At 37.7% G+C, this 16,489-nt stretch overlaps 1 protein-coding gene across 1 annotated transcript in view; it reads right to left on the bottom strand.

The window, feature by feature from the left end:
* The window catches only part of LOC150085299 (uncharacterized), a 285,468-nt gene extending 274,851 nt beyond the window's left edge, over positions 1-10,617 (bottom strand). The window contains exons 1-2 of the mRNA XM_090374519.1: positions 9,571-10,617; positions 2,457-2,491 (exon numbers count right to left, since the gene is read on the bottom strand). Coding sequence (XP_090230645.1) covers positions 2,457-2,491; positions 9,571-10,617 — 1,082 coding nt within the window. The remainder of the gene's footprint in view (positions 1-2,456; positions 2,492-9,570) is intronic.
* Between the last annotated feature and the right edge of the window lie 5,872 nt (positions 10,618-16,489).

Raw genomic sequence — 16,489 nt, 5'->3', positions numbered from 1 at the left:
TCCCTTTCGGATCCATATTTCTATCTATCGCCCCCCCCCCCAGTCTTCAGCCTTCTCCCCACTCTATCTGACAGCAACGTGAACACGCCCCACACAATCTAAAGTGACCAATCTAAATTAATTTCGCCAAACATTCTGGACTTCTCCCTAGCGCTTCCGCGACGCGTATGCGATCGCGGAAGCGCTAGGGAGAAGTCCAGAATGTCCAGAAGCGCTAGGGAAAATTTTTTTTTTTTTTTTTTTTTAAGGTCCTAGCCACTGAAATCTCAGGAAATTAGGTGGCAGGACCTGCCAGAGTGAACTATATACTATTGGGTACCTGGTCTGCCTCCACGGGGCGAAAGTGGGGCAACGTCGGGCCTCAGTTGGGGTCTGGCGGCTAAACGACCAGAAGAACAACGGTACACAACGCTACACATGTACAATATCCACACACTTTTAAATCTTTGGCTTTTCCAGTCAACTGGTTCACCCACAATGTAAACTACGCGGAGATGGGGGAAACCCCTGGTGCCGCTTGACCCTAAACACACTTTATTTTACTTCACTTTACTTAGACGGCCCATCGCGGACATTATACAATCATTGCAAACATGGCGGCTTCAGTAAAACATACGGGGTGATCTCAACTGCGTTAAGAGAGCAACTCACCTTTGTTCGACAGTCCGTATTCGATAGTCTGTTATTCACACATCGAGACACCGATTAAAAATGAATTTTGATATTGAATTTTGCATCATAGTGAATATTTTTTTTTTTTTACTATTTGTAACATAGAATTTTATTCTAATGATAACACTGCATTTGTATATTTTATTTTTAGGGAGTGAATCAAGGTCCGCCGCGGCGGAAATTTGAAAAAATATAAAGGCCAGCCATAGCAAGCAAATAATTAAAATATATATAAAATTTTAATTTGTATGAACACAGCGGGCTTTTAATATTTTTAAGTATCCGCTGCGGTGGACCTTAAGTCACTTCTTTTAATTTATCAAAAATCAGTGTTACAACCCCTGTTAGAATACTGCAGTGTAGCCATATGCCATATTGAAATGCCATATGCCATGTTGGAAACCTTTGTGGTGAAATTTCCTATAAAAATAATTTCAACTAAAAATAACTGCGGCGACCCCCCCCCCCCCAGAAAATACTTTGCGACTCCATTGGGGGTCGCGACCCACAAGTTGGGAACCCGGGATATATAATGATTCAGTTATTTTAAGCAAGTTAAGCGCTAAATGTATGCCATGAAAGTCGCCGTAGCCGAGTGGTCAGGCCAGAGGGCACGTTAGTACACGTGCTTTGAGTGCCCGGGGTTCAAACCCGTGACTGCTAAATACGGATGTGTTTCTTGTATTCTGTCTATATTGGGTACTCCTCTGACCGTATGGTCGTCCCGGAGTATAAACAGAAAATTTATTTAAGAGGGTTTTGTAGGCATGTGCAAGGGAGTGAAAAATTGTAACCAATTAATGGTAAAGAAGGCGAAGAACAGAGTTGAGGCAAAAATTGCAAAAATATATAAACAGAGAGAGTATACTTCCAAAAAGAACAAGTATCCAGGCATGCTGGCATTCATTTATCTCTTTTAGGCTGTCATCTCGTATGATGACCACCTCATCCTACTATATTAATACTTACTTTAATTGATATTTTGTTTAACATTCTTCCCAAGCTACTTTGAGCTTGAAGATATATACTAGAAGAATTAGACCGACTGCTATGCAGTCGGTCTAATTCTTTTTTATGCCACCAGCATCAGTGCCTTCCCAAGGTGATGCTAAAAATGTGTCAGTGTAGAGACAAAATATCTTGAAACATAGTATTAAGTTTAGTGATTCTTATGCATATGTTTTTTGTAAAAATAAAGTCCAATTAACTTTGAACCATCTTCATAGTAGCCCTCATACATATCCCAGTTCTTCATGCATATACCTCCATCCTCATGACAATTTTATTAATACAATTTCACCTTAACCTTTATAGTATATAGTGACATCAGATTTTCAGCTTGTTTGTTCGTCCTTCGTTCTATAGTTCTACATACTCTGCTATCCGCGAGGATCTCTACTAAAGAAATTACACAATTAGCTATATTATATGCAAAACATGAAGATAAGAGTGGCGCAGCTGGAATAGGTGAATAGAAAATGTTACTCTATCGTCTTCAAGCTTCACAGTGTCAGTACTATTCAAGCTTTTGATAATATAGGTTGTATGACAGATTTTCCAAGATGAGACAGGAATAATTAGAAATTAAGCTAGTACTGGTAATCTACTAAAACGATTCTAAGGTGTTCATTAAGAAAGTCGACTCGGAGACGTTCAAGTGAAGGTACAACTTTTGGTATGTACATGGAGTTTGCCAAACCGTTTTTAAATTTTTAATTGCTGTATTGTGTGTGTTGAGGAGTTGAAAAGCCTCAGATACTAATTGAAAAAAGAAATTAACTTACCTGGCATTCTTGGTCGAACTGTTATTGAACACTGTCTAAAATAATAATTAGGTTTAATATTTTGGGAAGAAAGTTCGATCGATGTTTGGTGAAATTTTGCATGATCTGGCTTTGCGCATGCCCAAATTAAAATTTTTCAGTATTGATTGTTTCATTTTGGTAGAAAATTATTAAAGTGAAGATATCAAATGCTACTTGCAGCGACAATTTTTTGTTGGTGTATTTTATTATTATTATTTATTTTATTTTATTTGTTATTATTATTTTTTTTGCTTATAATTAAGAACAAGTAATGTTCGTCACAGAATTCTTAATTGCTTCATTTCTGTCTAGCCGTCAAAATTAAAGCAAACTTGACCCGGACATTGACAAGCTGAGAGTTACATCTCCTAGGGACAAAAAATATTTCACTTCATCATGACTCCCTCATTATTCCTGTAATGTTATGTCGTTAAATGTGATTATAATCATTGCTCTCCACGGACTCTGTTTTTGTCAACGCCACTGGCCAGTTCTTAATGTAGCCATTCGTTAACTTTATTAGTGTTTTAATCTTTCTACCATTGCCTCGTTTTAATGACGTGTCCCACAACACAAACAAGGTAATACAAACGCATTGTGCTGTTTAGCTTCTGGACTTTTTCTCACGGATTTGCACCTAATAATTTTAAGCTAGTTATTTTATTAAAAAGAATTTTTAAGCTTGAATAACAAAATGTTTCTCTGGACATTTATATCCGGAGTTTCTCTGGATATTTTGTTCATAATAATTTTTTTATAATAAGCAAAATGTTCATAATAAAAAATTATGAAACGATGGAAGGTCTGAAACTTCAGGAAAAAAATATCCTCTGTTTTGTCGACAACAAAACATCTGTTTTATCATTTTCAATCAACAAATGGATAATTGTCATTAATATTAATCCTTGCAACTCGAATTCTGAAAATAACTTCAGGACTTTCAGTTTCAAGAACTTTTTTTTCTTTCTGTTTGTTAAAAGGATCATTTGAGGATCACTCTAATTAGTTTTTTCTCCAATGAGAATCATGTCTGAGCGATCTCAGATTTCGATCAGAGCATACATAACAGTTAACCCATTTACTCTGTATAGCAGAGGAGAAATACAATCATACAGATAACATTAATACACAGTAAACAATATAATAAACAATAATACAAAATAAAATAAAATAATAAACAATAATATAAAATAAGACAATACAGTATGCAATAATGAAACAGAATTCATTATCCAGATCCTGCCAAGATACCCTAAGGTGGTTAAAAGTTGATTGACGGATGCATAATATAGTTTACAGAAATCAATTTAGCTGTCTGTTAAGTATGAAAACGATTCTAAATATAAAAATTACTTGAGAAAACAACTTTAAGAAAACATTTACGCTGTTCACAAGGAAGAACAGTACTTTCTTCCATTTACAGGACATTTTTGTGCTATGTATAATGAAGTGTTTCCACTATTTATAAAGAATGAAAAATACTGTATATATATATATATATAGGGGGAAAAACTGTACTAAGTGCTTCCAGTTATGATTTTTAAAAATACAACCTAGGAGAGGTTTTTCGATGAAAATTATAATCTGGAGTTTTTGCAGAATAATTTAACCAATGCCAACAACAACAAAGAGGTTATGCAATTTTTACACTTGCGCATATTTACCCTAGTTATACTTTTGGAATATTGTTGTGTTCCCCGGACACTTTGTAACCGGCAAAACCCAGTGTAATTTGAATTTTGTGCGAGTGTATGATAAAAATTTTCAGCATAGTAATTAATATGTATTTTAAGGTTGTTTGGTGAGGTCTGCTTAAACGGTGCATTGGTGACAATTCGGGCATATACAAAAACTTACAATAAATCAGTGAGGGATAAGTCCTGTCTTGCCCGCTAACAAGTAACTATGATCATTTCGGAGGTGGTGAAGAATCTGAAGCCCGAGTGTCACATACCACCCGACGTCCAATTTTATGCCACCCTTGAGCAATTTTCATTCTTAAAAATAGCAAATACTAAAGAAAAATATTTTTAAAAAGTAAAGGCAGAGGCATATATAAAACAAAGAAAAGGAAAACGTATATATTCTGCCACTAGACATCAGATTAGACAGTAATTATATTTATGGATTACTGCTCTTGCCACAGTACCAGTTGTCACCTTCTGGCTCCAATAAAATGCAGATTGTTTATCTAGTTAGAAACTGGGTGAGTTTTCTTACATATGCACAGTGGAACTTGTACTTCATCCTTCCGTGTCTCCTATTTATTGTCAAAAGGGAATAAAAATACTTCACATTTAGATTTGGCTACCGTAAAACGCCAATGAAGAACTTTCTTTTCGAGTCAACAATATCTGAGTCAAATTAATAATGAACTGTGTTAATTGTCGAATATAGAGTTTAGTGTAAACAACCATGTTTGAATTCTGTTTGAGTTCAAACATGGTTGAACTCAGAGTAATTTTTTCAATAGAAAAAAGGGTAACAATGGGTTGTCTCTATACCCTCTTATTAGGTTTTTTCGATATCAAATTCCCAGCAAAAGAAATGAAATGTGTAACCAAATTTCTAGGTTTTAATAAAAAATTTCAAACCTGAACGTCATTTCGCTACCGGTAATTTTTTTATTTATTATACTAGGCGGTCCCTGCCGAACTTTGACAACCCTGCCGTATATTTACAGTATCATACATATAATATTACATATACAGATTTATAGTATCTTACAGAGAATGAGGTACATCGATTCAAAAAGTAGGCAACAAAGTCCATCATAAGCAACGGTATGATGAACTGCGAGGTACCCATGATCATATTAGGCTATGGGATCCCTTCGCGTGTAGCACAGTGAATAGGATCGCTGCTCTGCCGACTGTATGGAAAATCCCTGGGTTTGATTCCCATAGCCAGCGAATTTGAGAATGCTTATTTTTCTCTTATACACTGAGTTTGAATCATTTTCCTCTTAATGCGAATTTATACTGACATGAGCTATTTTATGGTCTAGTACGCTGTTAATCTCCAGTTGTTAATCAAGTTTTTTTTTTTTTTTTAATCAGAGGTGTGATGGCAATTTGAACAAAGGATTTTCTCGAGAAGAATTTCAGCTAAGAGTCATCCACAGTTGAAATAGTCTTAAATTTTATAATATTATAAAATTTAAGAAGGGGCTCGCTTTTTTTTAACAAGGGGCTCGCTTTCTTTTCCTCGGAGCCATCTCGAGCACAACCAAGGTTGTGCTCGAGATGGCTCCGAGGGAAAGAAATTGCCATGTAAAGATATCGCCAGTTTTATACTACCTTATTTCTCATTTATGTTCCTTATATAGCCTCCTAATAATATGCTACTATTAAATGAAACGGATATTGTAAATACAATGTAATGTTCACGCTGCTAGTCACCATGCTGTATCGTGACTAAAAATAAACGGATATTTCATTGATTCATTTATTATTAAATGGGCCGCCGTAGCCTAGTGGTCTGGCGCGCGGGTGCATAAGTACACGTGCCTTGAGTGACTGGGGTTCAAACCCGTGACTGCTGAATACGGTGCTGTTTCTTGTACTCTGTCTATCTTGTTAACTCCTCTGACTGTTTGGTCGTCCCGGAGTATAAACAGAAAATTTATTTATTTATTATAATTACCAGGATATCGTGAAAATGTGATTAAATGCATATACTCGTATTACTTTTTACTGGGCTAGCAAAATCTTCTCAACTCCTGTGCAGTTTTGTCGTCGATGCCCAGATTTTAATACATTTCATGTCCTATTGATTGTTTTCGTCGATTTTCTTCAAGCCAACGATTTTCATCGAAAAAAATGAAGGCATTAGAATAGTGCTGACATAACTGTTTACCTAAAAGAATGGGAGAACATGCACTCTAAATTGGTCGCACTGTTTTCCCTCTAATTCGATGGTGCATATATTCTTCCCGCTTTTCCCCTGCCTCCCTGGCGTTTTCCTCTACAAATTTCTGCAACTTCCTAAATTAAAGTAATCATTAGTATTGTCGGTTCCTAAATTTGTTTCAATTACGCCAATCAGATCCAGTTTGCGCAGAGCTTCCTTTCCTTGAATTATTACACTTTGTTAGCAATCTTTACTGCTTTCGCACGTACGAATGCCATGAGTCATCGAGCATTCTCTCTAACCTATTTCGCATTTGACAGTGGAAATCTTTATTTCATCCATCCTACCCTCCATCACCCCACTGCTTTCCTGACACCAATTATCCAAATAAAGTTTCCCGCCTTGTTAGTTGTCAGCATTAATGCTATCTCCCAGTGTTCGGTGTTGTAATTCCATTATGTTAACCGCAGAGAATAAGTTATTTCGCAGTGAGAATTTTGTTTTTACTCCGAAAAGAAACTAAACATGTCAAAAGACATAGGGCAGAAAGAAACTAATGAAAATGGAATGACTAAGTGACTTATTTTCCTTTCCAGTTGTAAGGGGAAGTGTCACCTGGGGAGAGAGAGAGAGGTCCCAATCAGACCTATTTCAACCCCCCCCCGTACATTGGCCAAGAGTAAATGCTTTTGAAAATAAATTGACTTCTCCTTTAATTTATGTCTGTATTTTCTATATTTTTCTATATTGGCGATCTTGACGAGGGGGAATTTCTTGATTTGGATTAATTTTGTGAAAACGAAATTAACGGAATTAACTTTTATTGCATCCGCGGAGTAAATGAGCAATAGAAAGTATGACACTAATCTGGAAATTTAACTGATGAGATGTGTAGAAACTGCTCACATGAAATATGGGTCCTCAACATATACCTTAAAGTGTCAGTGTCATCTATTGACACAAAAGCATTTTTTCCAGCTATTTGAAGTCAGTCCTACGAGTTCTCTTCCATTTCTCCCTTCCTTTTTAAGAACTGTTTCCTCTGTAACACGACATTGTTCCATATTTTTTTTTACAGCCTCCCATCATGTCCTCCTCATTTGTCTGTTTCTTCGCTGTGTGCTCTACTTGCATTGTCATTACTCTTTTTAACTTGTTTTTCATTGTAATGTGTCCAAACCTTCTCAATCTGCACTCCTGTAGCTTCTATACAAATGGAAGTATCTCCCAGACTCCTAGTATATGCATTAGATATTATATTTTCTTTATATACCTCTATACATCTCAACATCCACATTCCGGATACATGTAAATTTTGCTTTTTCTGCTTCTTCGAATGCATGCAAATTTTTCTTCTTCTTTTTCGTTGTCCATCGCTGCACCATACAATGTAGCAGGCTTCATTTGGATCGACAAAACATGCCTTTAAGTCTTACCGGAAACTCACACAGTAGTAGTATTTCAGTAGCATTTGTCCACTTCATCCACTTGGATCTAATTCTATAATAATTAATGATAAACACCAGCCAAGAAATTAAACTAAAAATTTACTATACAATGAAATAATATACAATGAAATGTGATGCAAATAAAATAAAAACACTGATTAAATTATAGTTACAATATAATTTAAAATATAGTTAAAAACAATAAAATTAATTAAAATAAACTAGGTTAAAAGCGATAAAACAATGAAACCTGGAGCTTTCGGAGAACTGCCGTCTCCTTCTTCAACAGCATACTACTAGTGCTAAGACACATCCTTAAGTAGCCGGTCCATGGCACTCATGCACGTGATCATCAGACACATGATCTACATTCTCCATGCGCGTATCGGAAATGGAAGTGGCTCGGGAGCGTGTCAAACAGAAACGGTCATCCCTTCTGAGGACAACTGCCTCAAACAGGGGGTGTAAACGGATCCCCCTGTCCCTATTAATAGTATTGTGACTGGATGAACCGATTCGCAAGCTCTCGAGCCACTTGCGTTCCCAAAATCCATGGGCGCGGTCAGTAATGACCGCGTCTTCAGGGGAGATCCGATGCTGCTTTTCCCAGAAATGCTCTGCCACAGTAGACCTCGCATAGTTAGCAGTCTTGATAGCGGTCGTGTGTTCCCCCAGACGGTCCTTTAAACGTCGCCCCGTTTCCCCCACATAACACTCCTCACAATCCGGGCACTTAATCTCGTAGACCACATTGCTAGTATGGTCCTGGGCTACGGGATCTTTAACTTGGGATATCACTGTGTGCAACCTCCGACCCGGAAGTTGCACACAGCAAGTCTGGCACTACCGTAATGCCCGTACAATACGTTCTGAAAGGCCCGGATAGTAAGGAATGTATGCAGTAGCCACAGGGGCAAGCCACTCCCTACGATTGGACTCAACCCTATGAATATATTTGTCCAAGACCCTTTGGGGGTATCCACATTTCCTGAGGTCTGCCGTGACTTTGCAAATTTCTATTTACTTTTCTTCAGGGGTACTACAGTGGGTCCCCACCCTATTCAACAATGCCCTGGCTACACTGTTCTTATGATGACAAGCCTGTGCTGAGCTATAATGAACAAATTGGCCACGGCACATAGGCTTTCTATAGATCGTTGTTTTTAATCTAGATCCATCTCTGCTCACCAAGACATCCAGAAACGGGAGGGACCCAGCTTCTTCCACCTCCGAGGTAAATTGTATAAATGTGGAAAAGCTGTTGAGCAAATTGAGCACCTCATCTTCCTTTCCCTTTTTTAAAATAGTGAAGGTATCGTCCACATATCTCCTCCACTCGCGCATGGGGAAATTCCACTGATGAAAAACCCTAGTTTCCAGTTCCTCCATTGCCAAATTGGCCACAATGGCACTGATGGGGGAACCTGCTTATACATAACTTTTTGAAACACCATGGTAGTGCTTGCGAGGCAAAATTCAACACCTTTACAAATATCATCAATGCTTAGTAAAGATCTAGCACTAAAGCAATCATCCCGTTCCAAGGCCGATCTTACACAATGCACCCCATGTTCAATGGGGATACATGTGAACAAGGATACCACATCAAACGAAATCATGAGTTCGTCTTCACCTATAGATTGGCTTCTTATAAAGTTCACAAATTCCTTGCTGTTCCTGATTACTAAACTGGAGCGTCCCACTATAGGAGAGATGACTCCAGCTAAAAATCCAGATAAAGCATAAGTGGGACTACCCACAAATGATACTATAGGTCTCAACGGAATGCCCACCTTGTGCGTCTTTGGGAGGCCATAAAACCGAGGTAATCGACAACCTGAGGCATGAAGAGACCAATAAACTTCTTTGGTTATTTTACCAGCCTTATGCCATCCTTGTATAATGTTGTTAACTTGTCTCTCCAAACCAGCTAACGGATTTCGATGGGTAACTTTATATATGTTGCTATCCTGTAAAAGATCCAGAGCTTTTGCACAATAATCATCCTTATTCAGTACAACTGTGGATCTGCCTTTGTCGGCAGGTAACATTATGATATCCTCATCTTTTCTGAGTTGTCTTAATGCTCTTTCATGTTTATGACTGAGATTAGAATGTGCTGTCCTGGTCTGACTCAAAATAGCCGCAACCCTAACCCGTATCTCATCAGCTTGGGTAACAGGTAACTTGTTGATGGCTTTTTCCACTCCCATAGCTATCTCTGCAATGGGAGGTCTGGCAGGAACCAAAGCAAACTTTGGACCCAGGCTCAATACTTCCTCCTGTTCTGTAGTAAATTGTTTGCCACTAAGATTATGAATAAAGTTGCCAGTATCCCTGTTACGCACCACCACGGATTCCTCTAACAATCTATTGAATTTGTTGATTTGCCTGCGCTTGTAAACCTCAGCAACCCTAGTTGCTTTATCTGCCACTACTCTCAAGACCAACGCACCATGCACTGGGGTTAAATTGGTATTGATGTATTCCAACTTCAGTCCAATACGACTTCTAATACCTCTCAGATCATTATGTAATTTAGAAATCCAAATACTTAGAACTTTTCTTTGATAGATTTTAGTAACTCTCCCCAGATGCTCATCATTGAAAGGCATTCTCACCCGAAAGCCATGTAGAACCAGCTCATGTGTTTTGCACCTATGAGCAAATCTCAGATGTTGCTTCTGTTTAGCTTCAGCTATGCTAATTTTCTGGTACTCGCGGATGTGTCGAAGCATCAAATGGCCATAATTATTCACTATATCTCCAAACAGGCCTATGGGGCTGGGAATTTCCATACTACCGCTATCAATACGACCATATTGATGGGAAACGACCATTTCTGGGAAATGCTCTGCTGTGGCAGAGCATTTCTGGGAAAAGCAGCATCGGATCTCCCCTGAAGACGCGGTCATTACTGACCGCGCCCATGGATTTTGGGAACGCAAGTGGCTCGAGAGCTTGCGAATCGGTTCATCCAGTCACAATACTATTAATAGGAACAGGGGGATCCGTTTACACCCCCTGTTTGAGGCAGTTGTCCTCAGAAGGGATGACCGTTTCTGTTTGACACGCTCCCGAGCCACTTCCATTTCCGATACGCGCATGGAGAATGTAGATCATGTGTCTGATGATCACGTGCATGAGTTCCATGGACCGGCTACTTAAGGATGTGTCTTAGCACTAGTAGTATGCTGTTGAAGAAGGAGACGGCAGTTCTCCGAAAGCTCCAGGTTTCATTGTTTTATCGCTTTTAACCTAGTTTATTTTAATTAATTTTATTGTTTTTAACTATATTTTAAATTATATTGTAACTATAATTTAATCAGTGTTTTTATTTTATTTGCATCACATTTCATTGTATATTATTTCATTGTATAGTAAATTTTTAGTTTAATTTCTTGGCTGGTGTTTATCATTAATTATTATAGTATGGAAATTCCCAGCCCCATAGGCCTGTTTGAAGATATGGATCTAATTCTGTTTGTTTCTTTCTTATCAACGTTACAAATCTGCGTATGATCCTAAGTGCTCATATCCTGAATATCTGAATTTCTGTTATATGATTTTAGCTCGCACCAGAATATCCTTTATACTTGTTCCCTCGTTAAAAATTACTGCCCTCTAAACTGAACGCCCTTGTTTATATAGTCCATTTAACCTTTCCTATATGGAAAATGCGCATGAGTCTTTATTGCATGTAGAGCCGAACTGATTGACTTCCAGAAGGCTGCTATTGTCGGATGTCACATTGTTGGCTTGTCGATTCGTGCAATTGCTAACAGCTTGCACCATCCAATGCCGTGTTGTTATTTTGAAATGGAAGCGTGACGGTATCTATCACAACGCACAGAAAAACTTCCATAGTTTTTCAATTTGGTCCTCTCCCCTTATCATCTTAGAACTGCGTGATCACTCTCTTCTAAAGTTTTCCTGTACTGTCAGCCCTGTGATGCTATGGTCGGGTATTGAATATTCTTGTGCTAGTATCATGTAGTTTATTTAAAATTTTTGTCCTTTTGTCCTCCAATTTCCACCCCACTTGCTCCATTCAATCAGTAGCAGATTGAAATCATCTATAAGACATTCACACTTGCTTGCCCATTCCATCTGCATGGAAATCACACTCTTCACAATTTTCTGATCTATAGTATACACCTACTCTAATTTTAACTTTGCTTCCAACTAATTCACCACAGAGGTTCTATGCTGGCATACACAGGTTTCGAATCTGAGAAAGTCTTTGTAGCACTTGCCAAGTTTTTGATAAGAGGAAAGAAACTGGTTAATAGACAAGGACTTTTTATTTTACGTAAGCTTGTCTTAGGTTGCAGATCTTTTAATCTGTTAAGAGATTATCTAGAAAAGTAATAATTAGTCGTTTAAATATTTGCATTAATTACTAGCCTATAATAGAATAAGTTGCTTAAAAACACCCTTAAAACTTATTAACTCTATATACAGTGGACTTTCGAAATAATGGCACCCCAAATAACGGAACATTTGAGCTAACGGCACATTGAGATTGGTTGTTTACATACAGCATAGCTGTCTTGCAGTGCCAAAAAAAAAAAAAAAAAAAAAGAAACGGCTGCACGTGATTACTGTATTTGCATTTATTTTAATTAAAAAAACCCTCACTATGGTTTCTAAAGTTAATAAACCTCATACAGAGAAGAAAAGAAGAACAACATTAAAGCTTAGTGACAAACTTTATATAATCCGAACTATTACATTAGGGTCACCTGGAAAATTAATTTATATACCCATTCTGTCTGTTTTTTTGTTTGTTGTTAGCGCATCGGCTTCTGTGGCCATAATGCACCTCCCAAAGTTTTTGCATTTTACTCTGATCCAAGCCCGAGGAGGGATTCGAACCCGCGACCTTTGGGTTGCCATGCAGGCACTTTACCTACTTGGCTAGCCCGGTCGGCATTGTGTCTGTAAATTGCCTGTGTTCTCTGCTCAATTTGCTGTTTTGCTGGATGAAAAAACTCAGTTTTGGTGGGGGGAACTTGCTAATCTACGCCTGAGCCCGACTAACTCAGCCACAGAGTGAAAAAAGCCAATAAAAGTTCCTCGTATCATCGATGGGATTCGAACTCGGGCCTTTTTCATCCGGTATGGGGAAGACGATGACGATACCACTGTACTACCGCGCAGACTAAACTTGATAGATATAATAAAGAAAATAGAACGGGGCGTAGGTAGGAGTGTATTAATGGCAGAATATAACATTGGATCGTCAACATGTTCATGTTTTTTATGTGCAGTTAATAAAATTGCAATCTTGATCTCTCTATTTCTTATTTAGCCTCATTATTTCTGCATTAAATATATTAAAAATGAAACTTTCTAGATAACGGAAAAATCGAAATTACGGCACCTCGAATCCCCGAAAGTGCCGTTATTCTGAAAGTCTACTGTATAAATAAACATGAAAAATATATGTAAATAGATAGTTAATTTTTTAACATTTATATACACCATTCTAGGTCCAGACACGTTATGGTTGAAAACGAGTTTAGTGCTTTTTCCATCATTATTGCGATGTTTACTGCAACCCTTTTTATTCAGATTCGGCAATATGCCATCAGGTGAGTGCATAAATAATCTTAGTATATTTTTATACTTGTATATATACTGATGCGCAAAAGTTACGGTGCAGATCACCAAAATGCAGTAGTTAACGTAACTGATACAATTCATGAAGTTTTGTACTGTAATATTTTATGCTGTGACGCAAGTATATTTTATTTGGACTTGCGGGCAAAGTACGTCATTTCGGTAGTTATTTTATTTCGGGCGTTACTGAGGAGTATCCAGCAGAGGTAGTTGTGAACCTTAATTAGAAGTATACTACCTCTGAAAGCTTGGTAACACTCGCAGCGGTCTCTCATGCCGTTTAGAATATTCGAGAATCTTAACTAGTATTGAAGCATGCCCCTCCAGGAGTTTTCATACCAGGAGACCTCAGTGGACTCTCTATTTGGAAAATATCCTCACTCCGTAGAAAGTTTCTACCAGTCGTTCTCTGCGGAAGAAAACGTTAACCCCTATTAGAAAGAACCGGGGTGTGGGAATCTATCTGCCAAAAAAGTCTGACGCAGGGTTTAAAGGTTTCGTTCCTATACCCACAGCAGTCATATCTATCTCTCGTAGAAGTTCTTTCTCCTAAAGTTTCTAGTCTCTCTCTTCCTTTGTCTCCAGATGGAGACAAGACACGTGACTCAGTCAGCTACATCATACTCAGTGCTCGACTAATCAGTGATCGTGACACTGACATTTTTATGCTCTTTCCGCCCAGCCTTTTATAAATCATATACTCCAAGTGCTCAATAATTTTTCGATCTCTCTCTCTCTCTCTCTCTCTCTCTCTCTCTCTCTCTCTCTCTCTCTATTAAATTGAATTTGTGACTGCCCTAATTTTTATTCTCTTTCTTGCTTTGTTATGCCCACTTGTTATTAATGTCCCATATTGCTACGTTCATCACCTCTACTAGTATGCCTTTTGTTATCGTATTGGATACTCATTATTGGACACGTATAAGCTAATTTTCATATTACAGAAATGGCAGTTTTACTAATAACTTCGCACATGATACTGTTGTGTCATAACATAAAATACTATCGTACAAGATTTCATCGACTTATATCAGTTAATTTGAAAACTATTTCATTTTCGTGAAGTGTACCTTAACTTTTATCTTCTAATCTATACTACGCCTGTATTACAAAGGAAGGCAGGACATTACAAAGAACCAGGTGTAGGAAAAGCATTTTTAATTTTTCCATTAGAATAAAAACTCTGGCGTGATGGGACAAATCGTATTCCCTGTTTGGAATCAGCTTTTCCGAATTGTAGAGTAAAAATATCGCAATAAAAGCAGTGAATTTCTCTGTTTTCAGAATTTTCGGAAAGTATTGAATAGATTTCGCCAGAATAATTAATTTGTATCATTTTCTGCACTTACAGTTAAGGAGGGGGGGGCTGTACTGTCCTCGCTTATTTTTTTTGCGACCAGCAGGATCTTAACTGCTTAGTTAATTCATATTGTCTTGATGGTATGCATGAGAACTAATGCATTAACTAGTTAGATGTATGTTAACCGCCAAAGCAACTAAATAAATAAATTGTCTGTTTATACTCCAGGACCACCGGTCAGAGGAGTTCACAAAATAGAGGGAATACAAGAAACATCACCGTATTTAACAGTCACGGGCTTGAGCTCTGGTCACTCAAAGCACGTATACTTATGTACCTTTGTGCAAGACCACTCGGCTACGGCGGCCTCTTAAGTCTATGAGCTGTCAGTGAAAGTAGTAGTTCGCCTGAATCAACTGACTAAAAATGGCAGCTTTTGCTTTTAAATTTATCCTTTGATAAAATTACGTTAAATGCATAATATTATGGAAAAATAGTTTGTTGTATTTTTACTTGTATATGAAAGCTTATTAACAAGTTTGAAACTCAGAACATGTCATTTTCTTAAGTGTTTTTTTTTTTTTTTTCCCCTTATTATACGCACAGTTTTCTTTTAGTGAATAGCGGTAATACTCTAGCGCATTGCGTAGATTGAAATTATTGTAATCCTCATCTCATCTGCTCTTCATCCCACCCGTACACGTTCATGCTTAATGCCCTACAGAAAAAAAATCAAGTAAGTCAGTGTACATTTCTTTCAGGTTCGTTTTCTGGTCAAGCCTTCCAGCTTACCTAGCCATACACTCTACGCCTTTCCGGAATGTGTGCCTCCGCTGACGAAACCTTCTGGCTATCCGTAGCGTCTGTGTCCGCCGTTACAATTCTCTATGTGTACTGGAAGGTTCAGGTTTACCTCGAGGTCTGCCTCTCGAATGATAGGCGTTCCGGCAAACTGTAGCGTCTATGACCACCTGAAGAGATGGTGGTTGATGGCTTTCTCCATTATTTTGTAAAGAGTTCAGGTTAAGTGCAATAGAACGATAATTGGATGGGAGGGATTTTTCACTCTTTTTAGGAATTGGCTGGATATGAGTAAATTTCTATGCAGTGGAATAAGAAAGTATAAAAAGGTGACAGGAAGCTCAGGAGCACAGGTTTGAGAATAAGTGGAGAATTATCATTAGGACCCGGAGACTTCTCGGCTTCCAGATTATTTAATATCTTCTAATGTCCTGTCGGAAGACCACGGATATATTGAATGGAATGTGTTTGGTATGATAAGAGGTATTTACCGAGATCATTGCTGCAAGAGTTAAAGGAAAAGTAGGATGTTGATAAGTTAGCTTTACTATTAGATGACGATGCAATAGAACCATCAAGATGTATCAAAGTTAGAAGTACAGATGAACGGAAGTTGCGGCCAATAGTTTGGCTAGAGACAACAATGCTGGACTACTTTTGGACGAAAAGTTGGTTATCCACTTTCAGCCTGTTCAAAATGGAATTTGGGTTGATTAATAACTTTTTTTCATATGTTGCGAATTTTAACAGAAAATGAACCTGAAGTTTAATTTCCTTGCATACTCCAGTGCCACTGTAGATAAAATTAATAATTAAGAGTCCATGCAGTATAAAATTAAACGGATACTGTAATATAACCGTATAATTCAAAAAGCCATAAAGCCACATCGTAGCTTTATGGCTTTTGTGGTAGTAGCTTTATGGCTTTTGTATTGTTATGTAGCTCAGCGATAAAAAAATAATATACAAGTAATTACAAACTCCGG

This window comes from Mastigoproctus giganteus, chromosome 5 (assembly GCF_048544385.1).
Source record: "Mastigoproctus giganteus isolate SK-2022 chromosome 5, ASM4854438v1, whole genome shotgun sequence".
Lineage (NCBI taxonomy): Eukaryota > Metazoa > Arthropoda > Arachnida > Uropygi > Thelyphonidae > Mastigoproctus > Mastigoproctus giganteus.
Note: the sequence above shows the minus strand (reverse complement) of the source record. Positions and strands in the feature narration are given on the sequence as shown.